Here is a 26,723-nt window from a genome sequence, read left to right on the forward strand (position 1 = left end):
AGTAATACATGTAAATGTAGAGCTGATTTAGAGCGTTACAGTGAGGATTTTTAATTGTTTTGTATTTTGTATGGAACCTTTACTGCTATTTCTAAGACACCTCGATGGACCGTAGACATTGTGCTCACCCAATAACGTAGGCTATTTGGTATTTGTAGCCGAGGCTATATAATACGGTAGCCTATATGACACAGTTTATAATAATCCCAGCCGGTAGGCTGTTGTTGTCTAATTGTCTGCGGTATCATCGCAGTTTTTCTTTATAATCTTCCAACGGCAACAAGCTCAGGTTTCTTTTTTGTTGTTGTTGCGCATCACTTCTGCTGCAGGACCGATCTCTAGTTACTTTTCGTAAAGCTTTATCATTTCAAAGAATTGTTTTCGTCTCCGTCCTATATGAGTTTCCACGTGTGCGGGTTTGTAACACTTCAGACTGACGCCGGCAGGGTTTCCCCCGGTGTGTGTTACTGGAGACCGGCCACTGTGCGCGCGCTGATAAGCTTCGCGAGAGAGAGAGAGAGAGAGAGAGAGAGAGAGAGAGAGAGAGAGAGAGAGAGAGAGAGAGAAGAAGCAGCAGCAGGTGCGTCCTCCTCAGCATCCCCGGATCCGTGTCTCCGCCCTCCCGCTGCTCGCTATAGGCTGGAGGATTTAAGCGGGCCCGCCGTAATGATGAGGGCTTTCTGAGACTGATTGATTTCAAAACTTGACGGGTTTCGAGTTTCACAGGTAAGAGCAGCTCGGCACGCCATTAGCACACTAAAACTAGAGCACATTAAAAGCCACGTTAGTCTGCGTGGGAGAGCGGGGTTAGCGAGTTTTAGCCCTACTGAACGTGGATAGACTCATCCCTCTCTGCTAAACTTGCACTACTTTCAAAACACATAATCAGCAGCACACTGCGCACCGATACAGGGGCTAAGTGGAGTTGTGACGTGCGTGTGTGTTTGGACAGAGATGAACGCAGAGGTGGATTACGGAGGCTCCGGGAGCAGCGGGAACGGAAAGCTGCGCCAGTGGCTCATCGAGCAGGTGGACTCCGGCAAATACCCCGGGCTGGTGTGGGAGAACGACGAGAAGAACATCTTCAGGATACCGTGGAAACACGCCGGGAAACAGGACTACAACCGCGATGAGGATGCCGCGCTTTTCAAGGTAAGAGACTCGCACCCTACTCTGTTTAATCCAGACAGAACGAAAAATGACTTTCAGAATAAAAGTAGAAAAACTGGTGTGCAAACTTTTATTTATATATATATATATATATATATATATATATATATATATATATATATATATACACAAACCCATCGTTTTCAAATGATTCAAAGGGAGATCATTTCTCTCATTTCTGTTTTAGGCTACCGTAGATTTTTTAATCGTACTTAATGGTGCTTTTCACAAAGTATTTGAGGCTTAATCACTTAGGGTAATCAAAGGAACATTAACCAGTTTGTCTTGCACATTTCATCTTTTTAATATTGAATGTAAAACACGCCTTTGTGTATGAAATGTGCAATAAAAAAAAAAAGAAGGGCTGCATCGATTCTCTTCATGATCGATTAGTCTGCTGACTACTTTGTTGATTGTTATTTGGTCTATTAAATGTCAGAAAATAGTTGAAAATAAGTGTTCGACACAGGTTTCCAGGGACAAATGGGACTTCTTTAAAACGCTTGTTGTGTCTGAACAATAATTCTAAATCAAAATCTAATCAATTTACTGTTAGGAATGAAAAATAGGACATATCAAAAACATTTAAGAAGTTTAACGTCGTTGCTGATTCATTTTCTGTTGATGTACCAATCAGTTAATCGACCAATCCTAATTGTTTTAGCTCTCTATTCACTTTCCCCACATGCTGGAGATCAGTGTGGTAGCCTACTTCTCTCATCCTCTCAGGCTAAACTTTGTTAAAGTTTTTTTTGAAGTTTTACCGGTTGTTGGTCTGCAGGCCTGGGCGCTGTTTAAAGGCAAGTTTCGGGAGGGGATCGACAAGGCGGACCCGCCGACCTGGAAGACTCGCCTCCGCTGCGCCCTCAACAAGAGCAATGACTTCGAGGAGCTGGTGGAGAGGAGCCAACTGGACATCTCAGACCCGTACAAAGTGTACCGCGTCATCCCTGAGGGCGCCAAGAAAAGTCAGTCCCAAATCATATATCACACATATCACTCTCAAATTGACGGCCCCCACTTCATTCTTCTTCCATCCTCTCAAAAGAATCTGTCTGGCTATCATTAAACTAGTCTGGACCCAGCTTCTTATGTGCTTACCTATTCCGCTTAATGTTTTAGCCATCTACAAATAATCTTAGGCTGAATGGAACCTGGGTCCCTGCAATCCGACATAGGTTGAAATGTGTGTGTTTAAGGTATTATGGTTGTTAGATGTTGTTATGTTAAACTGGTTATAATGACACAAAGTTGGAAATTCTCTGCCATGATTGATAAAGGTCACTGACTCCTCAGTGCAGTAAAACACTTTTGAAGAGTCACAAAGCCAAACCACTAGAGAAGGTCATGCTGCTTGATGTCAACAGCTGTGGAATTTTTCTGTGAAGACTTCTGTATGTGTTAAGATTGTTTTTTCTTCCTTCTGTCTTTTGTTTAGGACCCCGACAGGACGACAGTCCTCTGAGTCCAATGAGCTATCAGGTGCACTCCCCCTATCCTGCACTGCAGACTCAGGTGATTTGCATACACACGGAAATGAGTGTGCTTGAGAGAGAGAGAGAGAGAGAGGTTGGATGCTTAACAGAAACAATGGATGAGAAAGCATACTGTGCATGCTTGAATGACCTCGGATGCACCAGATGCCAGGTCACAGGTTTTATGAGTTGCATCACAAAATCTTACTGACGCTGACTTCAATTGCTGCTGGAAATGCTGAAATTATCAGAAAATCATCACACAGGACGAGGACAGTGTCCAATTTGTAATTCTGGTAGACAAATAATAAATTCCTTTATTTAACTCAACTATTTGTCTTAAAGTAGTCTAAAGATAATGAAAAAAGGATGCCGTGTATAATTGTGGAATGCAAACTATTAACTTTACTAGTAATGACTAACAAAAACTCTGTAAGTACTAACAATGTAAATATACTGTATATGAAATAGGTTTGAAAATGCATTATTATTCCCTTAATCCTCCTTAAGACAAGGATTTTACATGGCAGCACAAGGACTCAAAACAAAATCAATGACAGAAGTTACATCGTCATAATTACCATTTAAATTTGGAAGCTGGAGCGTGCATGTGTCCAGTAAAGTCGGATTATGTTAACTTTATTATTATGTAAACTTGGTTGTTTGTGTGTCTGTCTGTAGATGCCACAGTACGTGCCCACACCAGAGTGTGGCTGGAGAGATTACTGTCAGGAACAGGCCGCCCTGCCTGAGCTGCCCTACACTCAGTGTCCCTGTCCCCCCCGCAGCCTGCCATGGCAGGGCCCGTCCATGGAGAATGGTACGTTACTCAATATGCAGAATATATTGGTGGGCTCCTGGGATGCATGGACTGGGGATAGACGTATGCAATGTGCTTACGGTGTTAGCATATATACATAATATGTTTATTTGGTTTACAGTTTGTTGTTTATTTTGTTGTTATTTTATTGTATTGAATATTATGGCTATTATTTCATCTTGTCTTAAATTTTGTATAGGGAGGGGGTGATGGCAAGGGGGCTCAGATGGGGAGGTGATGTGTCCATGTTGGGAATTATTTGATATGTGTTGTTATTGAGACTGAGTCTGCCCCTCTGTGTGTGCAGGATACCAGCTCAGAGCCTCGATTTACTCGTACGGTCCTGCTGACAGCCAGCCCTCGCCTTTCTCGCTGGACGCCAGCATCAGATCAGCGGAGGCGCTCTCAGGTAAACACTTTCATTTCACTTTTTCTCTCTGCACGCTATAAAATCTGAAGGAAGGGAGGGAGGGTACTGTTGGTCCAGTGATGTCCTCAGCTGAGCTTTAGATGCGGTTTCAACGTGGCTGCAGCTCTCAGAATCCTTTAAACAAAACCATAAATTAGGACCAAACAGTGAAAACATCTTTACTGTGTAATGTATACATGCCTGGAAATATAACAGACACCTGTTTGTTTAACTTTTAATCTACAGTATGTAGCCTAATTGTAGCCTACGTCCATTTAGACATCTATAAAACGGCTAACGCAAAACTGCAGAAAGGATTTGGATAACACTGCTATGATATTGGGAAGATTAATCCAACTGCACATTGTTTTGCTAAGCTTAACAAATATAATAATTGCCCTGATGAGGGCGCTATAATTAAAGTTTAAACCCCTTAGGCTGGCGTTTCGATACCTGCAAAGCACCAGTGCCTGGGACGTGTAATGGCTGTAGCATCTGTCAGCTAGATTTGGTTATGTACTGCCCCCTAGTGGCCACGGAACTTATTTACTGCCCCCTAGTGACAGGAAATGAATGAATGCAGCTTTAATGAAACTTGGAGGGATTGCAGTGTTTTGACATTAAGAAAATACAATAAGCCTGATGGAGGCACTAGCTTAAGCTGACAAGCCAGACCCACATCCAGATGTTGGGTCTGGGAACTCACCATTGACAGGGCTCAATCCGAGAGGCGGGAATAAACAGTTGTCTTTCAAATATCCTCTGCACGCACTAGGACACCACTACAACCAGGCAGAGCAACGAAGAAGGTAGAGAAGCTAGTTGATTGATTAAACTTTTGCCATATCCGGTCGGCAAAACTCCGAACACATCTTCCTTTTTTAAGAATGACTTCAGTGCCGTTCTTTGTTCTTTTCTCAAAGAAAAGCTGAACTCCAAGTCTTCCAGAAGACCGCTGTTCCCAGCAGCAGTAGCCATAAGCCCCGCCCACCGACTCTATACACGATATGATTGGCCTGACCAGAATTTACTGCCGCTAGGGTGTGTCTAGATTTCTAGACTAGCTTCAGTTTAAGGTCTACATTTTTTTTTGTGATACTTCAGACATAGCTGGCCTACTTTTTATGACATTTGAAGGGATGACATATTCTTTTGAAAGTGCTTCAAAACACTAAGTGGAGTGATGGTGGCACTATAATAAAAGTTTAACATTTCACAGTTTGAAGTCGGACACAAATCTTGCAACACAGTTCAAGATCAGAGAGTCCAAGTACTAACACGATGGCTCCACCCAGCTGACGCCATGTGTTTGTTCACTTCACTGTTCACCTGTTTCCCAGAGAACTACAAACCTTAGCAGCGCCGTATGGGGCAATACAATAATTTAGTTTGGTAGACACTAAAGTCGTTACATAAAATAGAGAAACTTGAAACAGTCATCCACACTTTTTTAAAGTCATTTTCTGCCAGCTGATTAATCGATTATTCCCTTCATCGTAAATATATTCTCATATTTTCAGGCAAGCATACAGTAGCTGAAGTAACTGCTCTTACCAGTGTTCGTCCATAGCAATCCCGCCGGTCCCAAAACGTCCCGGTTAGAGAGGAAATGCCAGGAACATATTCTTTGTAAATCTCTACAATCATTGCCCCGAAAGAACCAAGCAGGCCTGCCTTGTTTCACGATCCAAATTTTCTTCAAAACCTGACATTTTTTAGCGTGTAGCTTGCTGGCTCGAAGTGTGTTGTTGAGGAGAACGGAGTTAGACAGCGGCAACACACAGAGAGAGCGGAAAGCGAGGGACATCCGGCGCCGTTGATCCAGACTAACGTGAACTCTACCTGTGTCCTCTTCTCCTCCTATCAGACTTCCGCCTGCATGTGTCTGTGTATTTCCGAGAAAATCATGTGAGGGAGGTGACCACCTCCAGTCTGGAGGGCTGCCACATCACCCCAGAAGAGAAGCACTACCTGCCGCCCGGAGGTCCCGAGGTGATCCCCCTGCCTGTGGACAGTCTCTCGGCCCACAGGATGGCAGAGGAGTGTCCCCCGAGTCCCCCGTCCAGCCTGGAGAGGGGAGTGTTACTGTGGATGGGCCAAGACGGACTGTACGCTCGGCGGCTGTGTCAGAGCCGAGTGTACTGGCAGGGAGGACTGCCCCAGTACGGGGACAAGCTCAACAAACTGGAGAGGGAGGTCACCTGTAAACTCCTCCACACACAGGACTACCTGACAGGTGAGACAGCAGAAAAGGGCTGCAGCTAATTTCATAATCATTGAATCTGGAGATTTGTATTTGATTGTCTATGATCGATAAGTCTACGAAGTATCAAAACGTGGTGAAAAAATGCCATCCCAGTTTTTCCTAAAGACCGAAGTGGCATCGTCAACTCAACAGTCCACATCCAAAGATATTCAATTCACATTTAACGACAAACAATAGGAAATATTCACCTTTTTAAGAAGCTGGAACCAGCAAACGTTTGGCATATTGGTTTTATGAATGATGAACAATTGATTATCATAAATGTTTGTCGATTAGTTCTTCAAACTGAAAGCATGTTGGACAACTCCTCTTCAGTACACCATGCTTTATTCACCAAATGTTTCCGGCCGCCCAGTTGTTGTAGAAACCTGGCTGTTCAATAACACTTAACTGCTGTTCTGAAATCAGTTTCAGACACCTCAAAGACTCTTCTAACCATCTGGATGAAACATATTTCACTTTGCAGAATAAAAAAACAATTTTTTGACACATTTCCAAAGTTGCAACTATAGGTGGAAAAAAGCACATCTCTTTTGCTCTTTTAGTAAAACACAAGCAAAATATGAACACGTTATTTTGTATGAAACTTTCAGAAAGAAACACCAATACAACTAATTAGATTTTTTGAGAAGAATTTGTACATGAGTTATGTCCTTTGTGGCTTTTATCTTTGTTAGAACAAAGAGTTGCAACTTGAGAAACAGGTAAAAAAAGTGCTGCTCTGTGTATCCTATGTAATGGTATTAGAGTACTTAAGAGGCAAACACTGGGGCTAAGGATAAACTTAACAGTCAGCAGTGCAGATTTGAATTCTTTAAAAATGTAGTTTGTGTTTCTCTGAACATACTTTGAGAAAAACTACAGCTCATTTACTGTAAGTCACTTAAGACAAAAGCCATCTCAGAACAAAACTTAATCCCCCCCCAAAGTCCAAATCCCTGTGTCAACCATAACAAATGTGGTAGACCACCTCTTTTAAGTAGTATTTCATGATGAGGGAGCAGTCACATCATCCTCGCCCACATGCTAAGCCAGCCCCAGCTGTGTAAAAAGCCTGACAGCTAATTGTATTTGCATACATGGTGTGACCAGGACTTTCCATTTGAATCACCCCAAATGTCATGTCACTTCAAGTGAATTTCTCCTGAATTCGTTTGAATTTGTTCAAATGTGTTTTTAGATATTAATAGCGGGAAAAAAATGATCTGACCTCATCTCTTTCCATACTATCAGAGATCCAGAGCTGTGGGCTCCACGGTCGGCCGCTGCCTCGCTTCCAGGTCGTGCTTCATTTTGGAGACGAGTGCCTGGACCCGCAGAGACAGAGACGGACCCTCACAGTCCAGGTGACTGCCCATATTGTAGGACCAGATGCTGCGCTCATATAGCGCTGTAACGACTCCAAAAGTTGCTGTGCGATTAATTGTTTCGGAAATAATTGAGATTAACCATATAATTGTCTCTTTCGGTCAAATTTCTAAATATTTATTTATGTATTACTTTTTAAAACAAATGTAAAGTTTTGAATGAAACCACCGAATACATCTTTTGGTTATATATCACTGTTATGTGATCCATGTAATGGAATAACACAAAGTAAACAACGCCTCTTATCCTAAAACATTTTCTGATTGTATCCCCCCTTTTCAAAAAGGGTCAGCTGCCAACAACTAACAATTTTAATGATAAAAAAAATTATAGTCCGACCAATAATAACTTTTTACAATTAGGCATATCTAAACAAAATCAACAATTGCCAGTCATACGCCTTAGCTAATGTTAGCAATTAATTGCGGTTAGACAAAGAAACTGTGACTATGTAAAAAAAAAAATTGTCAATTAGACAATAATTGTTACAGGCCTAAATACATAATCTATGGAAAATATATTTGACTCATTTTTGTTGCTATGAACGTGTATTGGGTCAAGTTCCAACAACTAGCATAACTTTAGCTCAACAGTCCTACCAATAATTACTTATATAATTACTATTTGGCATATCTAAACAAACTCAACAACCGTCATACCCCTTAAGACCTTAGCTAATGTTAGCAATTAATTGCGGTTAAACAAAGAAATCGCGATAATGTAAAACAAATGTAAACAATTATGTAATAACTGTTACAGGCCTAACACTCATATTAAAGTTATGTTTGATAAGCCATGCCTCACATCTCCACATTGCACTTCCATGCACCTATAGATTACTTTCAGTTTTGTCATTTTGCACTTTTAAAATGAGATTTGAGGATTTGAAAGTCTGTAAGAACTTCTTCATAGTCAAAGTGTTTCAAAACTTTAAATTCAGTTTCTGAACGAGTCTTGCAGAGATTCAGCACTAGCCTAACTTTTTAGGTTTTCAAATATGAGTTTTTGATATATTTTTTTAATACTGATCTGAGCTCATAAAAGTGACAGTTGGAAGCCCTTCACTGACCTGTGTGGCCTTCCTGTGTTTCAGGTGGAGCCGCTGTTTGCCAAGCAGCTCCAGTACTACGCCCAACAGATGGGCAGCCACTACTACCGTAGCTACGAGCACCCGGGGGTCACGGAGCACATAAACACCTCTGAGGACTACCAGAGGACCATCACACACCACCACAGCAGCAGCCTGCAGGAGTGATCTCAGTAGGTTCAAGTGACTGTTGAAAACTTCAAGATGCAGCAGTGACCTTTGACCCAAGAGCCCGGAAAACTCAGAGACAGGAGGACAATGTATTATTCATAAAAATGAAGGACATTTAGTGACAGTATGCAGTTTGCCCTGTAGGGCTGTGTGTGTGTGTGTGTGTGTGTGTGTGTGTGTGTGTGTGTGTGTGTGTGTCTGTGTGTGTGTGTGTCTGTGTGTGTGTCTCTGTGTGTGTGTGTGTGTGTGTATGTGTGTGTGTGTGTGTGTGTGTGTGTGTGTGTGTGTGTGTGTGTGTGTGTGTGTGTGTGTGTCTGTGTGTGTGCAGCAGGAACAAAAGTTGCAGTATTATTTTTTTCTCTCCTTACTGTATTTTTATAACAGGAATATTTTTCCATTTCATACCGACTATGCAAAGAAAACTGACAGCTTAGGTGATTGTACTGTAGAAAACTGTGTGGTGAATTTTAGTGCCTGAAAGTGCTCATGTTATGCTATTTGACTTTTTCCCTTTCATTTATTGTGTCATATATCTTTTTTGTGCACGTTATAGATTTACAAAGTGAAAAAGCCCAAAGTCCCCCCCCAAAGGGACTTAGCATCTCCAACAGAAAACACTGTTCACCAACTGCTCCAAACAGCTCTATTGTAGTCCAGCCTTTACTTCAGAGACAAACGTGGTCACTTTGTAACACACGTTATAATGCTCGCCTAGCTGCTAGCGTGGCACGCCCTCATACTCTGCTTCTGACTGGCAGAGTAGTCCTTACCGAGGTACTGCGCATGTGCGACTCCCAGCAAAGATGGAACAGAAGTGAGACGCCTCATTCTGTAGCTAAAACAGAGAGCTCAACACACAGGGTGAAAAGAGGAGCTGCAGCATTGTGCAGTACAACAAAAATATGGTGTTTTTTTGAAAATGAAACCATGTAAACCTATTCTGATATAACCTCCAAATACAATTATGAACCTGAAAATATGAGCATAATATGAGCACTTTCAGGTGATTGTTAGACATACCAGTCTCAAGGAACTGTGTGAATGTGACAGGTCGTTGTTGCAAATGAGAAGTTGTTCTCAAATCGACTTACCTGGATAAATAAAGGTTAAATAAAAATAAAAAAAGGCTGTACAGTAAACATGAAGCTGGAGCCAACGTGCAGTTAGCTTAGCACAACAGACTGGAAACGGGGAAACTGCTAGCCTGGCTTTGTCAAAAGTTGACAAAATCCACCCACCAGCACGTCTAAAGCTCACAATTTAACACGTAATATTTTGTTTGATCAGTACAAAACTGAAGTGTAAAAACATCAAATTCACCATTTTATGGGAGCCATAAGCCTGACTGTCATTTTCACACTGTTTTAATTCATACAAATATCTAACAATATATAATGTGTTATACAGTATGTGAGCTTTAAAAGGTGCTGGGAGGAAGATATTTTATCTCTGGAATGAGCCAGGCTAGCTGTTTGCAGTCTTTATGCTAAGCTAAGCTTCATATTTGCTGTACAGACATGAGAGTGGTATGGATTTTCTCTTGTAACACGTCTTCTAAATACCTTTTTGTTACTAGGAGACACTATCACCACCGTTTGGTAAATTATGAATGAAGTCTTGTGCCCGGCTGTGTTTGTGTGAGAAACTCTCAGGGAGCTGTTTTTAGATAAGCTTTATCAACTTTTGTATGAAATATTTCACTTACATGATATATTTTGGAAATGTGTCAGAAATCAAATCTGAGAAAGAGTAGGAGTCAATGTTTGGAGGTTTTTTTTTGCCTAAAAAAGAAGCACATTTCTGTTTTTAAAAATAATAATAAAAGGCATATAAGTGCAAAAGAGTGACGGCCTCTGTTCATATCTGTGCGAGCTCTTTGGGTAACGTCAGTACTATGTGTGCTGCGTCTGAACAGGAAGTGTGGCTCAGATGCAGGATGAGGCGGGTTAATCAAGCACTTCGTTATCACAAACAAATGTGATGACATCACGGGGGAGGAGAGAGAGAGGTAGAGGTTGGCCACGCTTTCCGCGCTACGCTGGAGAGAAAGCCTTCCTGGCTTCTGCTCACAGATTAGAGTCTGTTTCCACTTCCACGGAAAACAATCGCGAAAAAACCCACAAAAGCATCTGTCACAGCCATAAAATGATTTACAAGAAGAGCAGGGAAGATGCCATAACTTGATAGGGTTGCCTGTGAAAAACAAATTGTGATGTTTTACTTTGAAATCCACTGACTAATTGAAAGTTGATTATGACCCCTAACACAGCTGACAGAGCTGCAACTAATGACTGTTTTCATTATCGATTAATGTGCTCATTTTGGTTTTAATTAACAGATTCATTGTTAAGTCCATAAAATGATGTAAGATAAAAGTCAAAAGAATCACAAATCTCCCGGCCAAATGTTAGGTCTTCAAATTGCTTGTTTTCACGAAAAAACTCAAAGATATCAAATTTATTACGATATAAAGCACATAAAGCAGAAAAGCAGTAAAGTGTGTAGAATATTGCCAGCCTTATCCTCATCCCTTAAAAACCATGCTACGCTAGAGATGAGTGTGTGTGTGTGTGTGTGTGTGTGTGTGTGTGTGTGTTTTAGGGTTTGCAGTGGGAAATAAAAATGTTATTTTCAAAAAAGAAAACTGCCGTCTAATCCAGTATATATAGACTAGGGATCTTCATATGGGGGTCCAGGACCTTTAGGGGGTCCTCAGAGTTACTGCAGGGGGGGCCACCAACATATTAATAGCAAAGAGAAATCAGCCTATTTGTGTTTTTATTTTATTCACACAACATTGATGACAGGCTTTACTGGCCTGTAGGTAAGGTAGCCATCCACAGTTAATTAATTAATAATTAATTTTAATTTCCCCACTGGGGATCAATAAAAGTATAAATTATAATTAGAAATTAAAATGAAGGCTTTACTGTGCTACATGTATGTTTAACATTAAAGTAAGTAAAGTTTATTTTTATAGCACCTTTCACAGATAAAAATCACAAAGTGCTTCACAATAAAATGCAATACAACACAAGAAGTCACAACACAAGCAAATTGAAATACAAATAGAAAACATAAACAACCATAAAAACCCCTCGACTAAGTAAAAGCCTTCAGCTGCTTTTTAAAAGATTTGACAGAATCCACACAACGTAGTGAGAGAGGCAAGTCATTCCACAGCCTAGGAGCCACTGTTGGAAATGACCGATCCCCTCTAGTTTTAAAATTAGTGCGGGGAACCACTAATAGCATCTGACCTAATGATCACAGACTACGGGTGGGGGTATGTAGCTGTATCAAATCAGAGATGTATGAAGGAACTTGACCGTGCAAGGCTCTGAAAGTAATGACCAGGATTTTAAATTGAATTCTATACTGGACTGGTAACCAGTGAAGTGCTGCTAAAACAGGTGTGATGTGTGCTCTTTTGTTAATGTGCATTAAAAAGCCTTGCAGCAGAGTTCTGAACAGTCTGGAGACGATAAAGCTGATTCTTACTCAGACAGGTAAAAAGACTGTTACAGTAATCTAAACGTGAAGAAATGAAAGCATGAATGATCATCTCTAATTCATCCTTAGTTAGTCACAAGTGTTCTTAACTTAGAAATATTTCTCAGTTGGAAGAAACAGTTCCTCACTAATAATTTAGAGTGGTGATCCAACGACATAGCTGAATCAAAAACCACACCTAAGCTCCTGAGACTCGGCTGGACAGACGAGCCTAAGTCCCCAATATGCTGCTTTATCTCAGGGATACGACTTTCAGGGGCGATAATTAGAGTTTCTGTTTTATCTGAGTTCAGAAGCAGAAAGTTGTCACATAACCACTGTTTGATACTAGTCAAACAGTTTATTAAAGATGACAGTTTAGAGAACTCAGTTTCCTTAAACGAGCAGTACAGTTGGATATCATCTGCATACAGATGGTACGATATGTCACTAAATTGACTAATTAACTGTCCTAAAGGAAATATGTACAAGAGGAACAGAATAGGTCCCAAGACAGAACCCGGAGGTACCCCACACGACAACTCTGCAGTTTCATGTTTGCATAAACACTAAAACTTCTACCATTAAGGTAGGATGAGAACCATTTTAAAACTGATCCAGACATCCCAACCAGATCACAAAGTCTATTTATCATAATGTTATGATCGATAGTATCAAACGCAGAAGAAAGGTCCAATAGGACCAAAACTGTAAAATCCTTTGAATCAGCGGACATCATAATATCACTAGAAACTTTAAGAAGTGCAGTTTCCGTAGAATGCCTTTTACGGAAACCAGACTGGAATTTATCAAACAGCTCGTGCTTCTCTAAGAAAACGGTGAGTTGCTCTGCTACAACTTTTTCAACATGTTGTATAAATATATGAATATGTATATTGTATATATTTTAATACCTTAGTATTGTATGCACCATATAAAGGTATGTGTAAAGGCTTTAGGTCGCCCTACACGTTATTGTAGGCCCAGTTTAATTTGCAGCTAAATTTTTTACAATTTAGTAGGGGGTCCCTTAGCCCAAAAAACATTGAAGACCCCTGATATAGACAGACTGGGTTGTCATTTTATTCCAATGATATGTAACACTTTGATATTTAATTATCACGTGATATTGACCAACATATAAAGACAGCAACAAAATGTATTATTGTTGTCTACTATCCAATAAATGGCTGTAACTCACTGAGGACAAACGTCACATGGAGCTCCAAAACACCTAAATATTTTTCACATTGAAAAATAACACAAATGCGCTGTTTTTTATTTTAAATATGGTATGTTCACACAAAGTAATGCATGAGGGTGACTTTATACTGCAGAATGGAAGGGTAGGTTCCCTTAATCATATGATGTTTAACACTTGAACCAAGCAAGCAATAGACAGACATTTCCGGTGTGACTTCTGTTTCTTGATGATCTTTGTAATGTCTGCTGTGTTTTTGCAAGTCTATCTGCGTGAATACTGAAAGTAAACTGTCACAAAAACAGTCCAGGTGAGCTAATCTAAATTTCCTCTGGTGTGTCAAATGTCTCCATTCCTTTTAATTACCCACTCGCACTGAATTTGTTTTGCGGGTCTCGTCATCCGAATGGAACAGAGTGCAGGAGAATAGAAAAAAAAATATATAGAAAAAAAAAAAAAACTCCCCCTTCTCACCTCTGTTACTGTAAACAGAGAGCGGATAAGGGTTTAGGCTTTGAAATTACTTTTGTGAATGAATCCGTGGGAGGGCAGAGAGCTAAGTTTAGAACTCAGAGAATCAAAACAACTCCTGCGTGCCCTGCATGGCTTTCCCCTAAACGTAGATGGCAAACCAAGACAGAAAAAAAGCTCTGAGGGGCATGAATGTAGAAAATAACAGAAAGTTGTAACCAGAAGCTGTGGTCCTGATCCATCACAACGGTGTCCACATTAAAAAGTAAACTAAAAAAACTTATTTTCTCAGGCATTTGATTAACTACAGTGTGTAATGTGCGTGAGTGTGTGCACATGCATGCATGCGTGTGTGTGGGGGGTGAATTAGCATTTTGTTTCCTTTTATGAATCGTTTTGTTGTGCTGATGCTTATACTGTATTCTTATTACTGTGTATGCTATGTTATAATGTGTATGCTGTTTTTAATGTAAAGCAGTTTGGGTTTCTGTGTGATGAAAGGTGCTATACAAATAAAATTGCCATTGCCGAAAGACTACTGAAATGTACAGGTGGAGCTTGGTCAAAATTGTGGGGTTCAACTTCTGCTACAACTCAACAGCGAGTCCACCTTTGTCCCCAGATAACCTTGTGTCTTTGTCAAACTTTCTCATGTCAGCTGTGGGTGTGTTGCCGTCTGTCTCCTCTGGCTGAGTGACTAGACCTACCACAACCGTACCGCTCGCTCTGTGAGTCCCTACGCCCACGACCATAATCACACTTTCTGTTCTCGCCGTGTTCCTCTGGGATCCAATAACAGCCTGTTCTGCTCGCTGCCCTGAATAACGGCCTACACTGCCCCCACCCTCCACACCCTGCACACGCCCTGGGCTCACCCTCTTCCCAGCAAGCTAGACAACTTCATGCCAGACAGCATGAGTGAACTGGTGAGCTGGAGCTCCAGAGATGAATGGCCTAAACCCGCTGGTTTGAACCGTGGTGCACACAGACCAACTGCCTGCAAATGTGCACTGACGCAAAATGGGTCACTTGAGTGTGACGTACGGATCTGTTATGTGTAAAGACAAGATAAGGGATCGGTTTGCAGAGGCTTCACAGGTTTGGCCACAGTCATTGACACCTCTGTATGTACAAAGAGTAGTTTACGTGGGTCTGCATTGGTGTAAACATGCAGGTCATACTTGTTTCTGGACGTTGGCCCCAGAAACATTTTGCTGAACTGTACACTTGCATGTGGATGACTGACAAGAGATTGGGACTACACTACATGGTGCATTATTTACGTAAACATCACAATACAACGTAATCCAGTACAGGAACACCACAAATTATACCGTCAAATCTAATTAGCACTTCTTTGACATATATGCTTATTCAAGGTTGCATTTGATACATTCTAGGTTCGGAAATAATAATAATGATGTAATACCATACCATTTCTACTGCACCGCCTTTCATTATAAAGTCAAAAAAGAACACATTGATGTAATAATGTAGAATTTGTGTTGATAACCAAAGGACAACTGAGTGTACTGGAATAAGGAGAGATGATCTCCGCCAAGGAGATTAGGTTCTCTCTCAAGCCCTCTCTTAAATCAGACTTAAATCAGTCTTTACCCTGCCAGCTCCCTAGCACAAACTCCATGTAATGTCTGATTGAGCCAACGTATGAATAAAGCCGCTCATTGAGCGGAGAATTCATGCTGATGTTTGTATCATGCTGCTTGCGTGAAAAGCGGAAGAAAACAAACGCCCAAACGCCCGATTTTGAAGGGTGATTTATACGAAGAGCCTGACGTGGTCATACTCAGATTCTAGTCAGAATATGAGTCAGATACTGCTCCGCTGGGCTGTGATTATGGGGCGTGTTTCAACCGAACCAGGAAAGAAAATGCCTCTGCACTCAATTGGATAGACCTACAACCAATCAGAGCAACGGATAGACCTACAACCAATCAGAGCAACGGAGACAGACGTCACAGAAGCTGCAAGTCAAAGGCCGTCTTCGACAGATCAAAGGCAGAGGCGGCAGTTTCCGTGTCGTGAGGACGGGTGTGGCGATGTGTATACTATACGTGATCACAGTTCTCTGTTCCCCTTTTAAAATGAATGCGCTGTCGAGATCTTCTATAACAGACGCAATGGCAGCCATCTTTGTTGTAAATTAATTCAACCCAAGCCCTCTTTGGTGACGTGGTTGATTACGTTACTGTTGATCATCTGTCCATCATTGTATAAAGCCCGCCCCCGACAATTTGATTGGTCCGAACAGCTCTGGTTCGAGCATACATGCTCCACAACGGATCAAGTCCAGACCGAACTTCCCGACCTCAACTGTTGTGGGGGCGGGGCTAAGTTAGGCTGGCATCCAGGCTAACAAAAAATGTCTAACTGGAGAGACATCAAGATTCGTGAACTTCAGTCGCGGTGTAATCCGCGTCATGTCCGGCCTCCTGTACGCTCTACCCAGGTGCCACCCCTCGCCTAAACCAAACAGAGTATTTCCAGTAGGTGAAAACTCATCTGACACACACACACAATCTCCTGTTGTGTGCTAAATGTGTAAAAGGGGAACTCCAGATAACGTACCGTACGCACCTGATTCTCCTGACATTGTCCGGAGTCAATATAAGAAAACAGCTTCAGTTAGTTAGCAGGATGTTGGCGGCTAAATACTTAAGGGATGTCAGTAAACTTTGGTGAACATTTAGCCATTTCAAGGGATTTGTTTCTCACCGCAAATCGTAGCAGCCAGCAAATCAGCATGACCATCTATCACTCCGGTATGTCCATTTTGTTGCAGATCTACGTAGGTGCATGTGCTGAGGCCTATGAGGCCTTTTGCAGAGGTATGCCTGAGTGTCTGTCACACATCCCTCAAGAGCTACTGTAAATGAAGTAGCCATTTGTAGAAAGTCAGATAGCCGCCAATCGTTGCTGAAAACATGTCGTTGCTGAAAACATGTCAAATAAAATGAACTGTCGGGCTCAAATTTTAAGCCAAGACGGACGGGAAGTCCTAAAAACGTGATCAGAATAATGGAAAGATTCAACACTTACAGTTCCAGGACAACTAAGAGAACTTGATCTGCTGATTGAAGAACGTGTGAGGCGGTCAGAAGCACCCGAACAAACAAGCAGAGTAGGGGGACCTTGAGTTGAAATTGTTGCCGTTTTTGACAAAAAAACCAAATGAAACCATTTTAAACAGTACGTTTCTTACTTTATTGGGCAGCAGAGATGGCACAGTACAAGGCATCAGCACCAACTTTAAATCTTGATTAGGACAGATATTTCAGTCTGACAGCAACTATTCCAGTTAGCCACTTGCACACTGCCTGTAAGCTACATGAGTGGCCGTGTGTGATTAGCATAACCAACATGACTGGGACTGCCCTACACAGTAACAATGAAATCAACTCATTTAGTGTCTTCGAGATTAGATGAACAGACATTTGTGCCCAATCTGGAGAAGCAGAAGTTGAAAGTGACACTGAAAAACAGTGATGAGTTAGCAAGTGAGGCGATAACTGAAAGGATACGGGTACGGTTCATTTGCTGATTGCGCATAGATAAGAAACAAAGAGTGCAGTATAGTGGTAGATTAGAGTGGATGACGTTTATCTCTTGACAGGCTGGATGCAGGAGGGCTGGAAGCAGGTGAGCTGCAGCTGCATGCTGCTTTTAAACTTGTTCAACAGCTCTTCCAATAACCTGGCGGATGAAACAATGAATCATGTGAAATTCATCATTAAAGCATGAAGCAAACACCGAAAGAAAAAGATCTATTTTGTAAGTACCCAGTATGAGACTCACTTCTTATCGGCTCCGCTGTGTAGCTGAGGAAGGGCGTCCAAAGCCAGTTTGAAGCTGGCGCTAGAAACAAACACGCTCAGTTACAACTTGTTGAACTTTATTAACACTGGAAACGAGAAAAACTTGGTTCCGAATAAGTCTAAAGGCGTGCACGCTGACCTCCACACATGAACACATAGTGTACATGTACGCACACACATGCGCACACCACAGTGCGTGCGCACAGCAGAACCAGATTACTTTCACTTCCTTTCCATAACCCACCAAGTAACATAAATAGGGATTGTAGTGAGGGATGTGCGACTGCTAAGATTTATGTTTGTGACATTCACTACCATAAATCACTGGGCGCATAATGCAAGTTCCCGTCTGTGCCACTGTGTGACCGTGTGTGACCGTGCGTGTGTGTGTGTGTGTGTGTGTGTGTGTGTGTGTGTGTGTGTGTGTGTGTGTGTGTGTGCGCGCGTGCGTGTGCTGCACTTACTTGCTTTCAGAGTTTAGGTAAGCGGCTATGGCGTCTCTCAGAGCACAGAGTTCAAGTCGAGCCTGGGGACGGTAGGAGGGAGGGGGGCATGGGGGTCGGGTTTTATGAAAAAAACAAAAAGGCAACAGAGAAGATGAAATAAAAGGAACATCTTCAACTGTCAGCAGTTCAAATACGGCGTTATCAGAAACGACCAGAAATCCCCCAACAAGTGTGAGGGTCGACTTATGAGTCAGGGTCTTACTATGAGTGAGAAAGTGGTCTATAACTGTGTGAGTGCGTGCCAGTGTGTACCTGCAGGGCTCCGTTCTTGCTGAAGGAGGACACACATTGCATAAGACGACACATCTCGTCCGCAACTGACTCAACAATTCGAGACAAAACCCGAGGGACCAGGTCCTTAGACACTGTGAAGACCTGACACAGACAAAGTTGGTGATGAGACAAAAAACAGCTAGTTAAAGGCAACGTTTGTCCAAAGAACAAGAGAAGAGTTCATGGTGTGTGAGAAGAGTGTCGGTTGTTTTTACCTCGGCGTGAACTGTGATGATGTTGACCAGAGCTTCCTTCAGGTAGTTCCTTACACCTGAGGGAGAAGAAGGCACAGCATGAACATTAAGTCCAAGTAGACTGGAGGATGAGATGCTAACAAATAACATTTTAGAGATCACATTGTAGTGATCTCCGCCAAGGTGAGAAGGTTCTCTCTCAAGCCCATTTCACATATGCACCGCAAACCTGAAATGATCTAGCCGCTACCCGGCACGCTCTACCCAGCACCAACCCTCGCCTAAACAAAACGGAGTATTTCCAGAAGTAAGAACGTGTCTGACAAAGTCAAAGTTTCTGTCATTACACACAGAGATAAATCTAACTTTTGTCAGAGAACGTGTGTGTGTGTGGAGCTACAGACAGTGTGACTGAAGTGCAACACACACCAGCTGCTTCGCAAAGTGCTTGCATCATTTGTAGGGCTGTATTCAACCAAAGAAAATCTTGGTCAAACTGAAATCCTACCTACTCTTCAACCAATCGATTGGTCATTGGGGAAATTTCTTTTTTAATATCAACTAAATTGTCCACAGTGCACCGAGTGCACTCTACCTGCTGGTGTTGTGCGTCCATCGAAGCGGTTCTTCCTCAGGCCATTATACGTGTTGAATGTTTTGCAATGCCAGCTCTGCATATTCACTCGATGCTACCAACACCAGCAGCATGACGAGCCGATGAGCGTCTGTTCTGCGCGCTGCATGTTTGGAAGTTTTTTTTTGGTCGCAGAGTAGGGCTGCACAATTAACCACAATTGCATCGAAACCACAATATGGACTAGTGCAATATCCAAATCGCAGGGGGGGCGCAATATTTGTTAATGGCAAAATATGTGTCAAACCGTTCTGAATGAAGTACTGTGGTGCTGCAGAGACGTCCCGGCCCACAAATCCCCTCCTACAGACTAAAGAAGAAAATCTGTTTGGTACAGATCCTCGCCAAAAAAAACAAAAAAACAAAAATCACACTAGAATTATTTTAATCATTTTCAATGAGAATTAATGATACAAAAAACGATCATTCCCTCCAATATAGTGAATCTTATCGCAATTGCAATATCAGTCAAAATAATCGCGATTAGATATTTTCCTCATATGGTGCAGCCCTATCGCAGAGATGAAGAATGTTCAAGTTGGGTTACTGTCACTTTTTACCCAGCCGTCTAATCACGGTGGAGGAGGGGCGGGACAAATACCACAAAGACCAACCGTCACATTCTACATGTACAAGTGCTGACCAGCAACAACGGAGGAGGAGAAATTAATACTAAATTAATACTGCGGGACTGCATACATCTTTCCTCTCTACATGCGTGCTTCAGCCTGTCCCTTCATCCAGAGCATGTACTCGACCCATATGGTGCCGACCCATATGGTGCCGACCCATATGGTGCCGAGCTATGACTGCGGACGTATAGCCGCCGGCATTTTTTCTTCTGTGATTATTCTGTATCATAGCAGCTGTTAATTCAGTCAGCCGCAGTGGTGTAGTCTAATGTATTATAATGGGTATACTGTACTGTATATAAATATATTGGCCTATATATATGGGCCAGAATCTGCCTTTGGGGGAGGGGGGCATATCATAGTGGGGGGGTCAGGGTGTCCTCCCCCCGGGTTATTTTGAGCATCAAAGACTTTATTTCCTGCATTCGGATAACTTTTATTCACCAATTTACGGTGGAAATGCCTTTATTTAGCGAAGAAGAAAAACACAGATGACAATTCAACAATATATCAAAAATATAACAGAAAGTATGTTGTTGCGTGTCATTAGGCATTTTTAAGAGGGTATATGGAAATCCTGAAGCTTTCTTAGTGGGTATACTGCGTATACCTGTGTATCACATAGACTACACCACTGGTCATCATAAGACAATAATTGTAAACATATCACAGTGTAAACTAAAAACAGTAATCAGTGACTGTACAGGCTTAGGCCGAAGCAAAAGCTTCTATATGCCTATCCTATGTTCTTATCGGTTAAATCTACCCACCTCAAAAGGAAAAGGGATAAGAGGGACAAGATATTAGTAAAGAAATTATTTAATCACATTTGTAACCCTCAAAAATTGCATTACAAACAATTTCCTTGAAAACCAAAAAGGGAAAAGAAACCAAGATATTATTAAGGAAACAAACACATGAATTATTCACATTTGTAACCCTCATAGGAACCAGAGTCAACAAAAGGTGTCTCAGCTGGAAAAAAACGCTGCAGCTCCGAAGCTGCTCTGCCAGTTTTGCTTCTCTAAAGCCGCCTACGCATGATCCGCGGTAAAACTGCTCTGCGCTGGCCGTTCCATTGTTTTCCTGTGGGGAGAGCGGTGCTGCCCAACCAGGCACAGCGCTAGGAATTGCCCCCGTGTGGTCAAAGTTCAAATCATTTCAACTTTGACCTTGTTGGCGCTGAGTAGGGTTGGGTAGCGTTTTTTGTTTTTTTTGATATCGGTGCTAAAGCGATACTTTTAAAACAGTGCCTGAACCGATACTTTAAAAAGGTTTAAGAAAAAAGAAGGGTACTAAATAACTGTTGGCGACATTAAAGAACGGCTTGTTTATTGCTAAAGCCAAATTAAATGATTTAATAATAATGTAATAACTATAACTTATAACAATAACTTATTTCACTAGTAAATTGCTGTTGAACGACAAAAACAACCACCAGATTGGGAAAAGGGTATTTTACAATAACTTTGAATGCACCAGTTTCAGTGAACGCAGCTGCAGACTGTTACGTCCCGGTGTTGGAATCCTCTACAGTGAAATACAGTCACACTTTACACTGTACACAACATTAGCTGTCAGCATTTTAACCGTGTTTAATCCAGCTACTAGCTAGCGGTAGGCTAACGTTACCTGCTGTCGAGTGTAGTGTTAACTAGCACCACGCGCAGCGATGCTTCGGTTGCCTCTCAACGTCCGTTTCGGAGCATCAGAGAGAAGCGCAGGCACCCAACCCCAGCGCTGACCTTTCAAGGTGCAACCAATTCCGGAACGTTCCTGCGCGGCGCTCTGCCTCTCTGCTCTGCGCCCTACCTCGCGGGCTTTGCCGTGGATCAGGTGTAGGCAGCTTAAGGATGAATTCTAGCTGGGTGTTAACAGTGTAACTTCTGTTTTTATGCACACGGCCTTTTGTTGGATTCTGTAGACAACTGTATATCTCTAAATGAAAGATAGACAGATAGATACTTTGTTCATCCCCTAAGGGGAAATTTGGGGTTCAAAGAAAGTATCATTTTTAGTATTAATACCAAAAAGTTATATTGGCACTAGTATAGAGAATTTGCATAAGGGAGATTTCTATAGCCATGTCAAAATCACTGGATTAAAATAGCAGCTCATAATTTGTGATTTTTAATGATGAAGATTTGATCCAGGGAGAATGTTTGGGAGTTGTTGCTTAGGTTGTAAACTGTAGGTCTTAAGAGGCACAGCTCTGCCCACACCAGTGTTGTGTCATCATGTGTTATTTACCTAGACAGCAGTCTAAGTAAAAGGTGAATGTAAGTGGCTTTTCAGTGAAATCGTCACCGTTTAAGCGATTAAAATTGTATCGGAAACCAACGTCATTCGTGCAAGAAATGTGACTAAGTGAGAGGACTTCATTTTCCATTGATCATTATTGCTTCATGATATGTTTGACTCTTTAAAAGAAAAAAGTGATAAGATGCATGCAAATTTCAAAATAATGCAAATACATGGAGCTGGAAGTGTATTATTTAAACCTTACACTGCTCAGTGAGGAGAAAAAGAAACAGGAGAGACCATAGTTAATGTGTAAGTTTTAACTAACATTTAATAAACTAACAGCGAAACAACCAGAGGCCACAACAGACTGAAACTGGATTGTTAATGCCTTGCAGTGCGCGCGCGCACACACATGCACACACACACACACACGCACACACGCACACACACACACACACACACACACACACACACACACACACACACACACACACACACACACACACACACACACACACACACACACACACACACACACACCAACAAAAGGGCAACAAGTGAAAGTATCATATCCTAGAACTGCGGTTTTGTGTCCAAAATGTTCCTCTTTCACATGCAGCCCAAACACCCAAACACACACCGGCAGGAACACACCAGAGCAAGGCCCAACTTTCGATCAATACTGCCTTTCTAAAACTGTGTAAATCTGAAAATTCACCCAGAGCTCTAACACACACCCCGACATGTTGCCTCACATCCTGTGCTAAGGTAAACCACATATACACATTTAAGTTTCACCTGGGTTTTGGTGCATCTGGTGAGAAAAAAGTCAAAGTCAAAGTCAAACTGGTGTGCACAGACATCGCTGCACACCCACAGCACAACACAAAGGCCATGAGACCTTTAGGGGCACCAACAGCGTGATCTCAGCGGTGTTTACAGTAAGCCATCAAAGAGCCGTACTTTACACATGACACATACGAACCACAACAACACAGATCAAACCAGAGATGTCAGATTCTCATCCAACAGGACTGTTTGGGGCTAATTTTGGATATTAACGGGGTCAGCTAGTGGTGGCTGCGGGTGATTTCCCCCGCGCTGTACAGTACCTGTAGGTGTTTGGCAGTCTCTCCAGTCAAAGTATCCAGCGCAGATGCCGGGCTCCAGAGAGCCTGCGATCGGGTCAGCTCGTCTCTCGATGTAGGCCTCAAAGAGTTTCCTATCCAGCTCTCGTACCGCGTCCACACTCACCTGGCAGGCCGAGGACACGTAATGTTACCGCAACAAAATGGAGAAATGCATTATAAGCATACAATACAGTACATTTTTATAAATAAATCCATCTATCAATAGATATACATAATCAATCTTGGTCTACTTATTGTTGTTTGGCTTTGTTGTCTTTCTTAAACTGACACGTCTACATTTGTACCGTGAGAGCTTCTGACAACCAGAGTGAAAATCTTAGCATGTGTCAACATACAACACATCTGTATGCAGAGTTTCTGCAGGTTTCACCAAGTCAAATTGAAGACTTTTTAAGACCATTATGAATGATATTTAAGACCTTTCTTGCAACATCAACTAAGCCCTAAATTCATTTGTTTCGCTAAACTTGCACTTGCCCATAGCTGAAGAATAAAATCCGTTTTATGTCGGTGGTACAATTCGAAAGAGACTCGCGCCAATAACACGAAAGCTGATTGGCTGCAATAAAAGTGTGACAGCGAAAATTATATTTGGACTAGCGAAAGAAAGAACGACAAGAACACCACAGAATAAAAAAAAAAAAAAGATCATTAAAGGTAGGAAAATTAAGACCTGTTTAAAAAATGTTAATACCTAGAACACAATACTTCAGTTAATTAAAGACTTTTTAAGGCCTGAAATTTTTATTTTGAAATTTTAGACTTTTTAAGACCCTGTGGAAACTCTGGTATATAGGGGCTGGGCCATGATAGAAATAAGAGTATATTTTCAGTAGTGATATAGGTCATCGACTGGTGAAAATGGTTAAGACTGCACTTAAAAAACTTTTCTACCTTAGCAGACAAAAAGTTTTACAATTTCAGTTTGTAACTGATTTAGTGTTTCAAATGAAAGGTGAGGGGAATTTGACTTTTTCCAGTGTAAACGGTACAGCTGTGCCACACAATGAGGCAGCTGTGGGTTAGACACTTTTTCAAAGCGATATTAATAACTAATATTTCTGGACAAACTGTCACCCATAGCTTTCTCTCTAAACGCTATTAAGACGATGAAAGTAAACGTCTAAATCGATCTTTCAAAGAAAATTATGTTCACCAGTTTTTACTGGAAAACCAACCGAACACTTCTTTGCTTTGTGAATCAGCCATTAGTCATTGTGAGTGTGTGTAAGTATGTGTGAAGAACAGAAAGGGGACCAAATGTGGAACTGAGCTTCCAAGAGAATGACCTTTACTTATTTTTTTAAGAAAAAGAGTCATATCTTTAGCATCTGTCTGATCAGCTTGGTTGTTAATGACAACACAACCCATTTCTCATCAGCAGTATGAGGCAGAGCTGAGAAATGGTAAGAACTGGAGTGTTAAACTGACCCGTGTTATTTTCTCGGTCCCCGTGAGGCCGTGTTTCTCAAAGTGATTGGCCAGGTTCAGGAAGGTGCGTCTCTCCAGGTATTGGCAGTTACTGAGGATGATCAGTAGACGCTGCTCCTATACACAGAAAAACAAACGTTTATACTTTTATACTTCTCATAGACATTATGCATTCCCAAGCCCCTGACCTTAAAAAAAAAAATCAGAACTACATGCCTAACCCAACCCTTACCCTAACCCTTAAACAAAGTCTTAACCGTCAAACAGCCCTTTGAAGAAGCGAGTACCCAACAAAATGTACCAACTTTTCCAAATGTTCCCATTGAACTAAAATGTCATCACCTTTCAAAAATGTCCTTGCTTTCCTAAAATATCCTCTCTTTTCTAAGTGTTCTTAGCTAACTTAAATGTCCTTACTTTGCAAAAACGTCCTTCCATTTCTAAAATGTCCTCACTTGGAAAAATCTTTTCGCTTTGGATCAATGTTCTTACTTGCCAAAAATTCCTCACTTTTCAAACATACTTCCCTGTTCTTACTTCCTAAAATCTCTTCACTTTCCTCACACATTCCCCTCTTTCCTTAAACAATAACACACTTTCCAAAATGTCCTTATCTCCTAAAATGTTCTGCCTTTCACAAAAACGTCCTTACTTTTCAAACTTGTCCTCATTTTTCTAATATGCGTGGGTGTCTTCGCTTTCCCAAAATCGTCTTCGCTTTGCGGAAATATCCTCACTCGCAAGGTCTAAAACTCAACTCGGTGCTCACAAATAAATAAGTACAACAGCACAAACGCACACTAATGCATACACATGATCAAAACACAAGCACACAAACACTGACAGGAGGGATATGAATGGTTAGCCTAAATTTTGACAACCACAAATGATGGTTGATGAAAGGTTGATGTAGACTGCAGACAAAATAGGAGACTTCAGTGGGCTGATGTAGCCATAGATCTATCTAGTAATGGTAGCCAGGTACCATCCTCGTTTGTATGTGGTGGTTTTATAGTTTGTCAACTTGCCAAACACTAGATTTCATATCATGATATTTTCACAACCCTCGATGCCCTCGAGTTTTGCTACCTAACCTCTGCTACGCACATTTGGGCTGGGGAAACCCCGTCCGCACCTTGCTCCATTTCCCTTTACCAGAAGCACTCTACACCCTGCTCTTCCTCCTCCTCGTCCTCCTCCTCCCCTGCGCTTAACCCCCTTCACTAACATATCAAACTAGTTACAGGAAATGAGGACGTATCTGCTTCTTGTCCACAACCAGGAAACAGCCTGATAACATTTTGTGGTTTGAATGAGTATGCCACGTGTTTGTCCTGTTGTGTAAAGGACAGAGCCCACGCTTTGGTGACGCTGGCAGATGTGTGATTTCAGGTGTATTAACCCCAAACAGTTTAACGGAAATAATAATAATAAAAAAAAAAAAACAACAACAAAAAAACATCACGCTTACAGATGTTGGACTGAAGCCCTCGTGAACTGCAGTAAACCGATCTGGGGAGCACAGGTCCACTGAAATGTTGCTGCACACAGAGGAGAGATTTTAAGACGTTTTCAGAGTCAAGCACACTATAATCAAAGATATGAAAAAGTCATCCAAATACTTACTGAGGTATATTAATGTCTGCATCAGTTTTAGTGCTCAGATGCTCCAAGGAGTTTATGAAAACCTGCGTTGAACACATGAACACACTTGTCAGGCATGGCACGCAACACAACAGAGGTGCCATCCTATATCTTACTCTACATGTTAACCTGGCTCAGTTCACAACAGATTTAGCCTAGATCTTAGGTACATTAACATAAGGTGGGTGATTAAGTGGACAGTATGTATACCATAAGGTGCAATAGGTTATCATTTCGATGGCGCCTAT

At 41.7% G+C, this 26,723-nt stretch overlaps 2 protein-coding genes across 2 annotated transcripts in view; one reads left to right on the forward strand and one right to left on the reverse strand.

Moving 5' to 3' along the window:
- The first annotated feature begins 620 nt into the window (after nucleotides 1-620).
- On the forward strand, nucleotides 621-9,000 carry LOC120566212 (interferon regulatory factor 4-like). Its single transcript, XM_039812533.1, has 9 exons — nucleotides 621-726; nucleotides 953-1,152; nucleotides 1,952-2,138; nucleotides 2,609-2,685; nucleotides 3,327-3,465; nucleotides 3,773-3,874; nucleotides 5,742-6,110; nucleotides 7,374-7,486; nucleotides 8,602-9,000. The coding sequence occupies exons 2-9, from the start codon at nucleotides 955-957 to the stop codon at nucleotides 8,761-8,763; spliced, it is 1,347 nt and encodes a 448-aa protein (XP_039668467.1). The 5' UTR covers nucleotides 621-726; nucleotides 953-954; the 3' UTR covers nucleotides 8,764-9,000.
- An 8,131-nt stretch (nucleotides 9,001-17,131) lies between these two features.
- Nucleotides 17,132-26,723, reverse strand: part of exoc2 (exocyst complex component 2) — a 59,914-nt gene continuing 50,322 nt past the window's right edge. Inside the window, exons 20-28 of the mRNA XM_039811819.1 lie at nucleotides 26,458-26,519; nucleotides 26,303-26,372; nucleotides 24,832-24,948; nucleotides 23,362-23,503; nucleotides 18,761-18,816; nucleotides 18,525-18,647; nucleotides 18,231-18,292; nucleotides 17,747-17,806; nucleotides 17,132-17,644 (exon numbers count right to left, since the gene is read on the reverse strand). Of these exons, the coding sequence (XP_039667753.1) occupies nucleotides 17,551-17,644; nucleotides 17,747-17,806; nucleotides 18,231-18,292; nucleotides 18,525-18,647; nucleotides 18,761-18,816; nucleotides 23,362-23,503; nucleotides 24,832-24,948; nucleotides 26,303-26,372; nucleotides 26,458-26,519 (786 nt within the window). The 3' untranslated portion in view covers nucleotides 17,132-17,550. The remainder of the gene's footprint in view (nucleotides 17,645-17,746; nucleotides 17,807-18,230; nucleotides 18,293-18,524; nucleotides 18,648-18,760; nucleotides 18,817-23,361; nucleotides 23,504-24,831; nucleotides 24,949-26,302; nucleotides 26,373-26,457; nucleotides 26,520-26,723) is intronic.

This window comes from Perca fluviatilis, chromosome 9, assembly GCF_010015445.1.
Source record: "Perca fluviatilis chromosome 9, GENO_Pfluv_1.0, whole genome shotgun sequence".
NCBI lineage: Eukaryota > Metazoa > Chordata > Actinopteri > Perciformes > Percidae > Perca > Perca fluviatilis.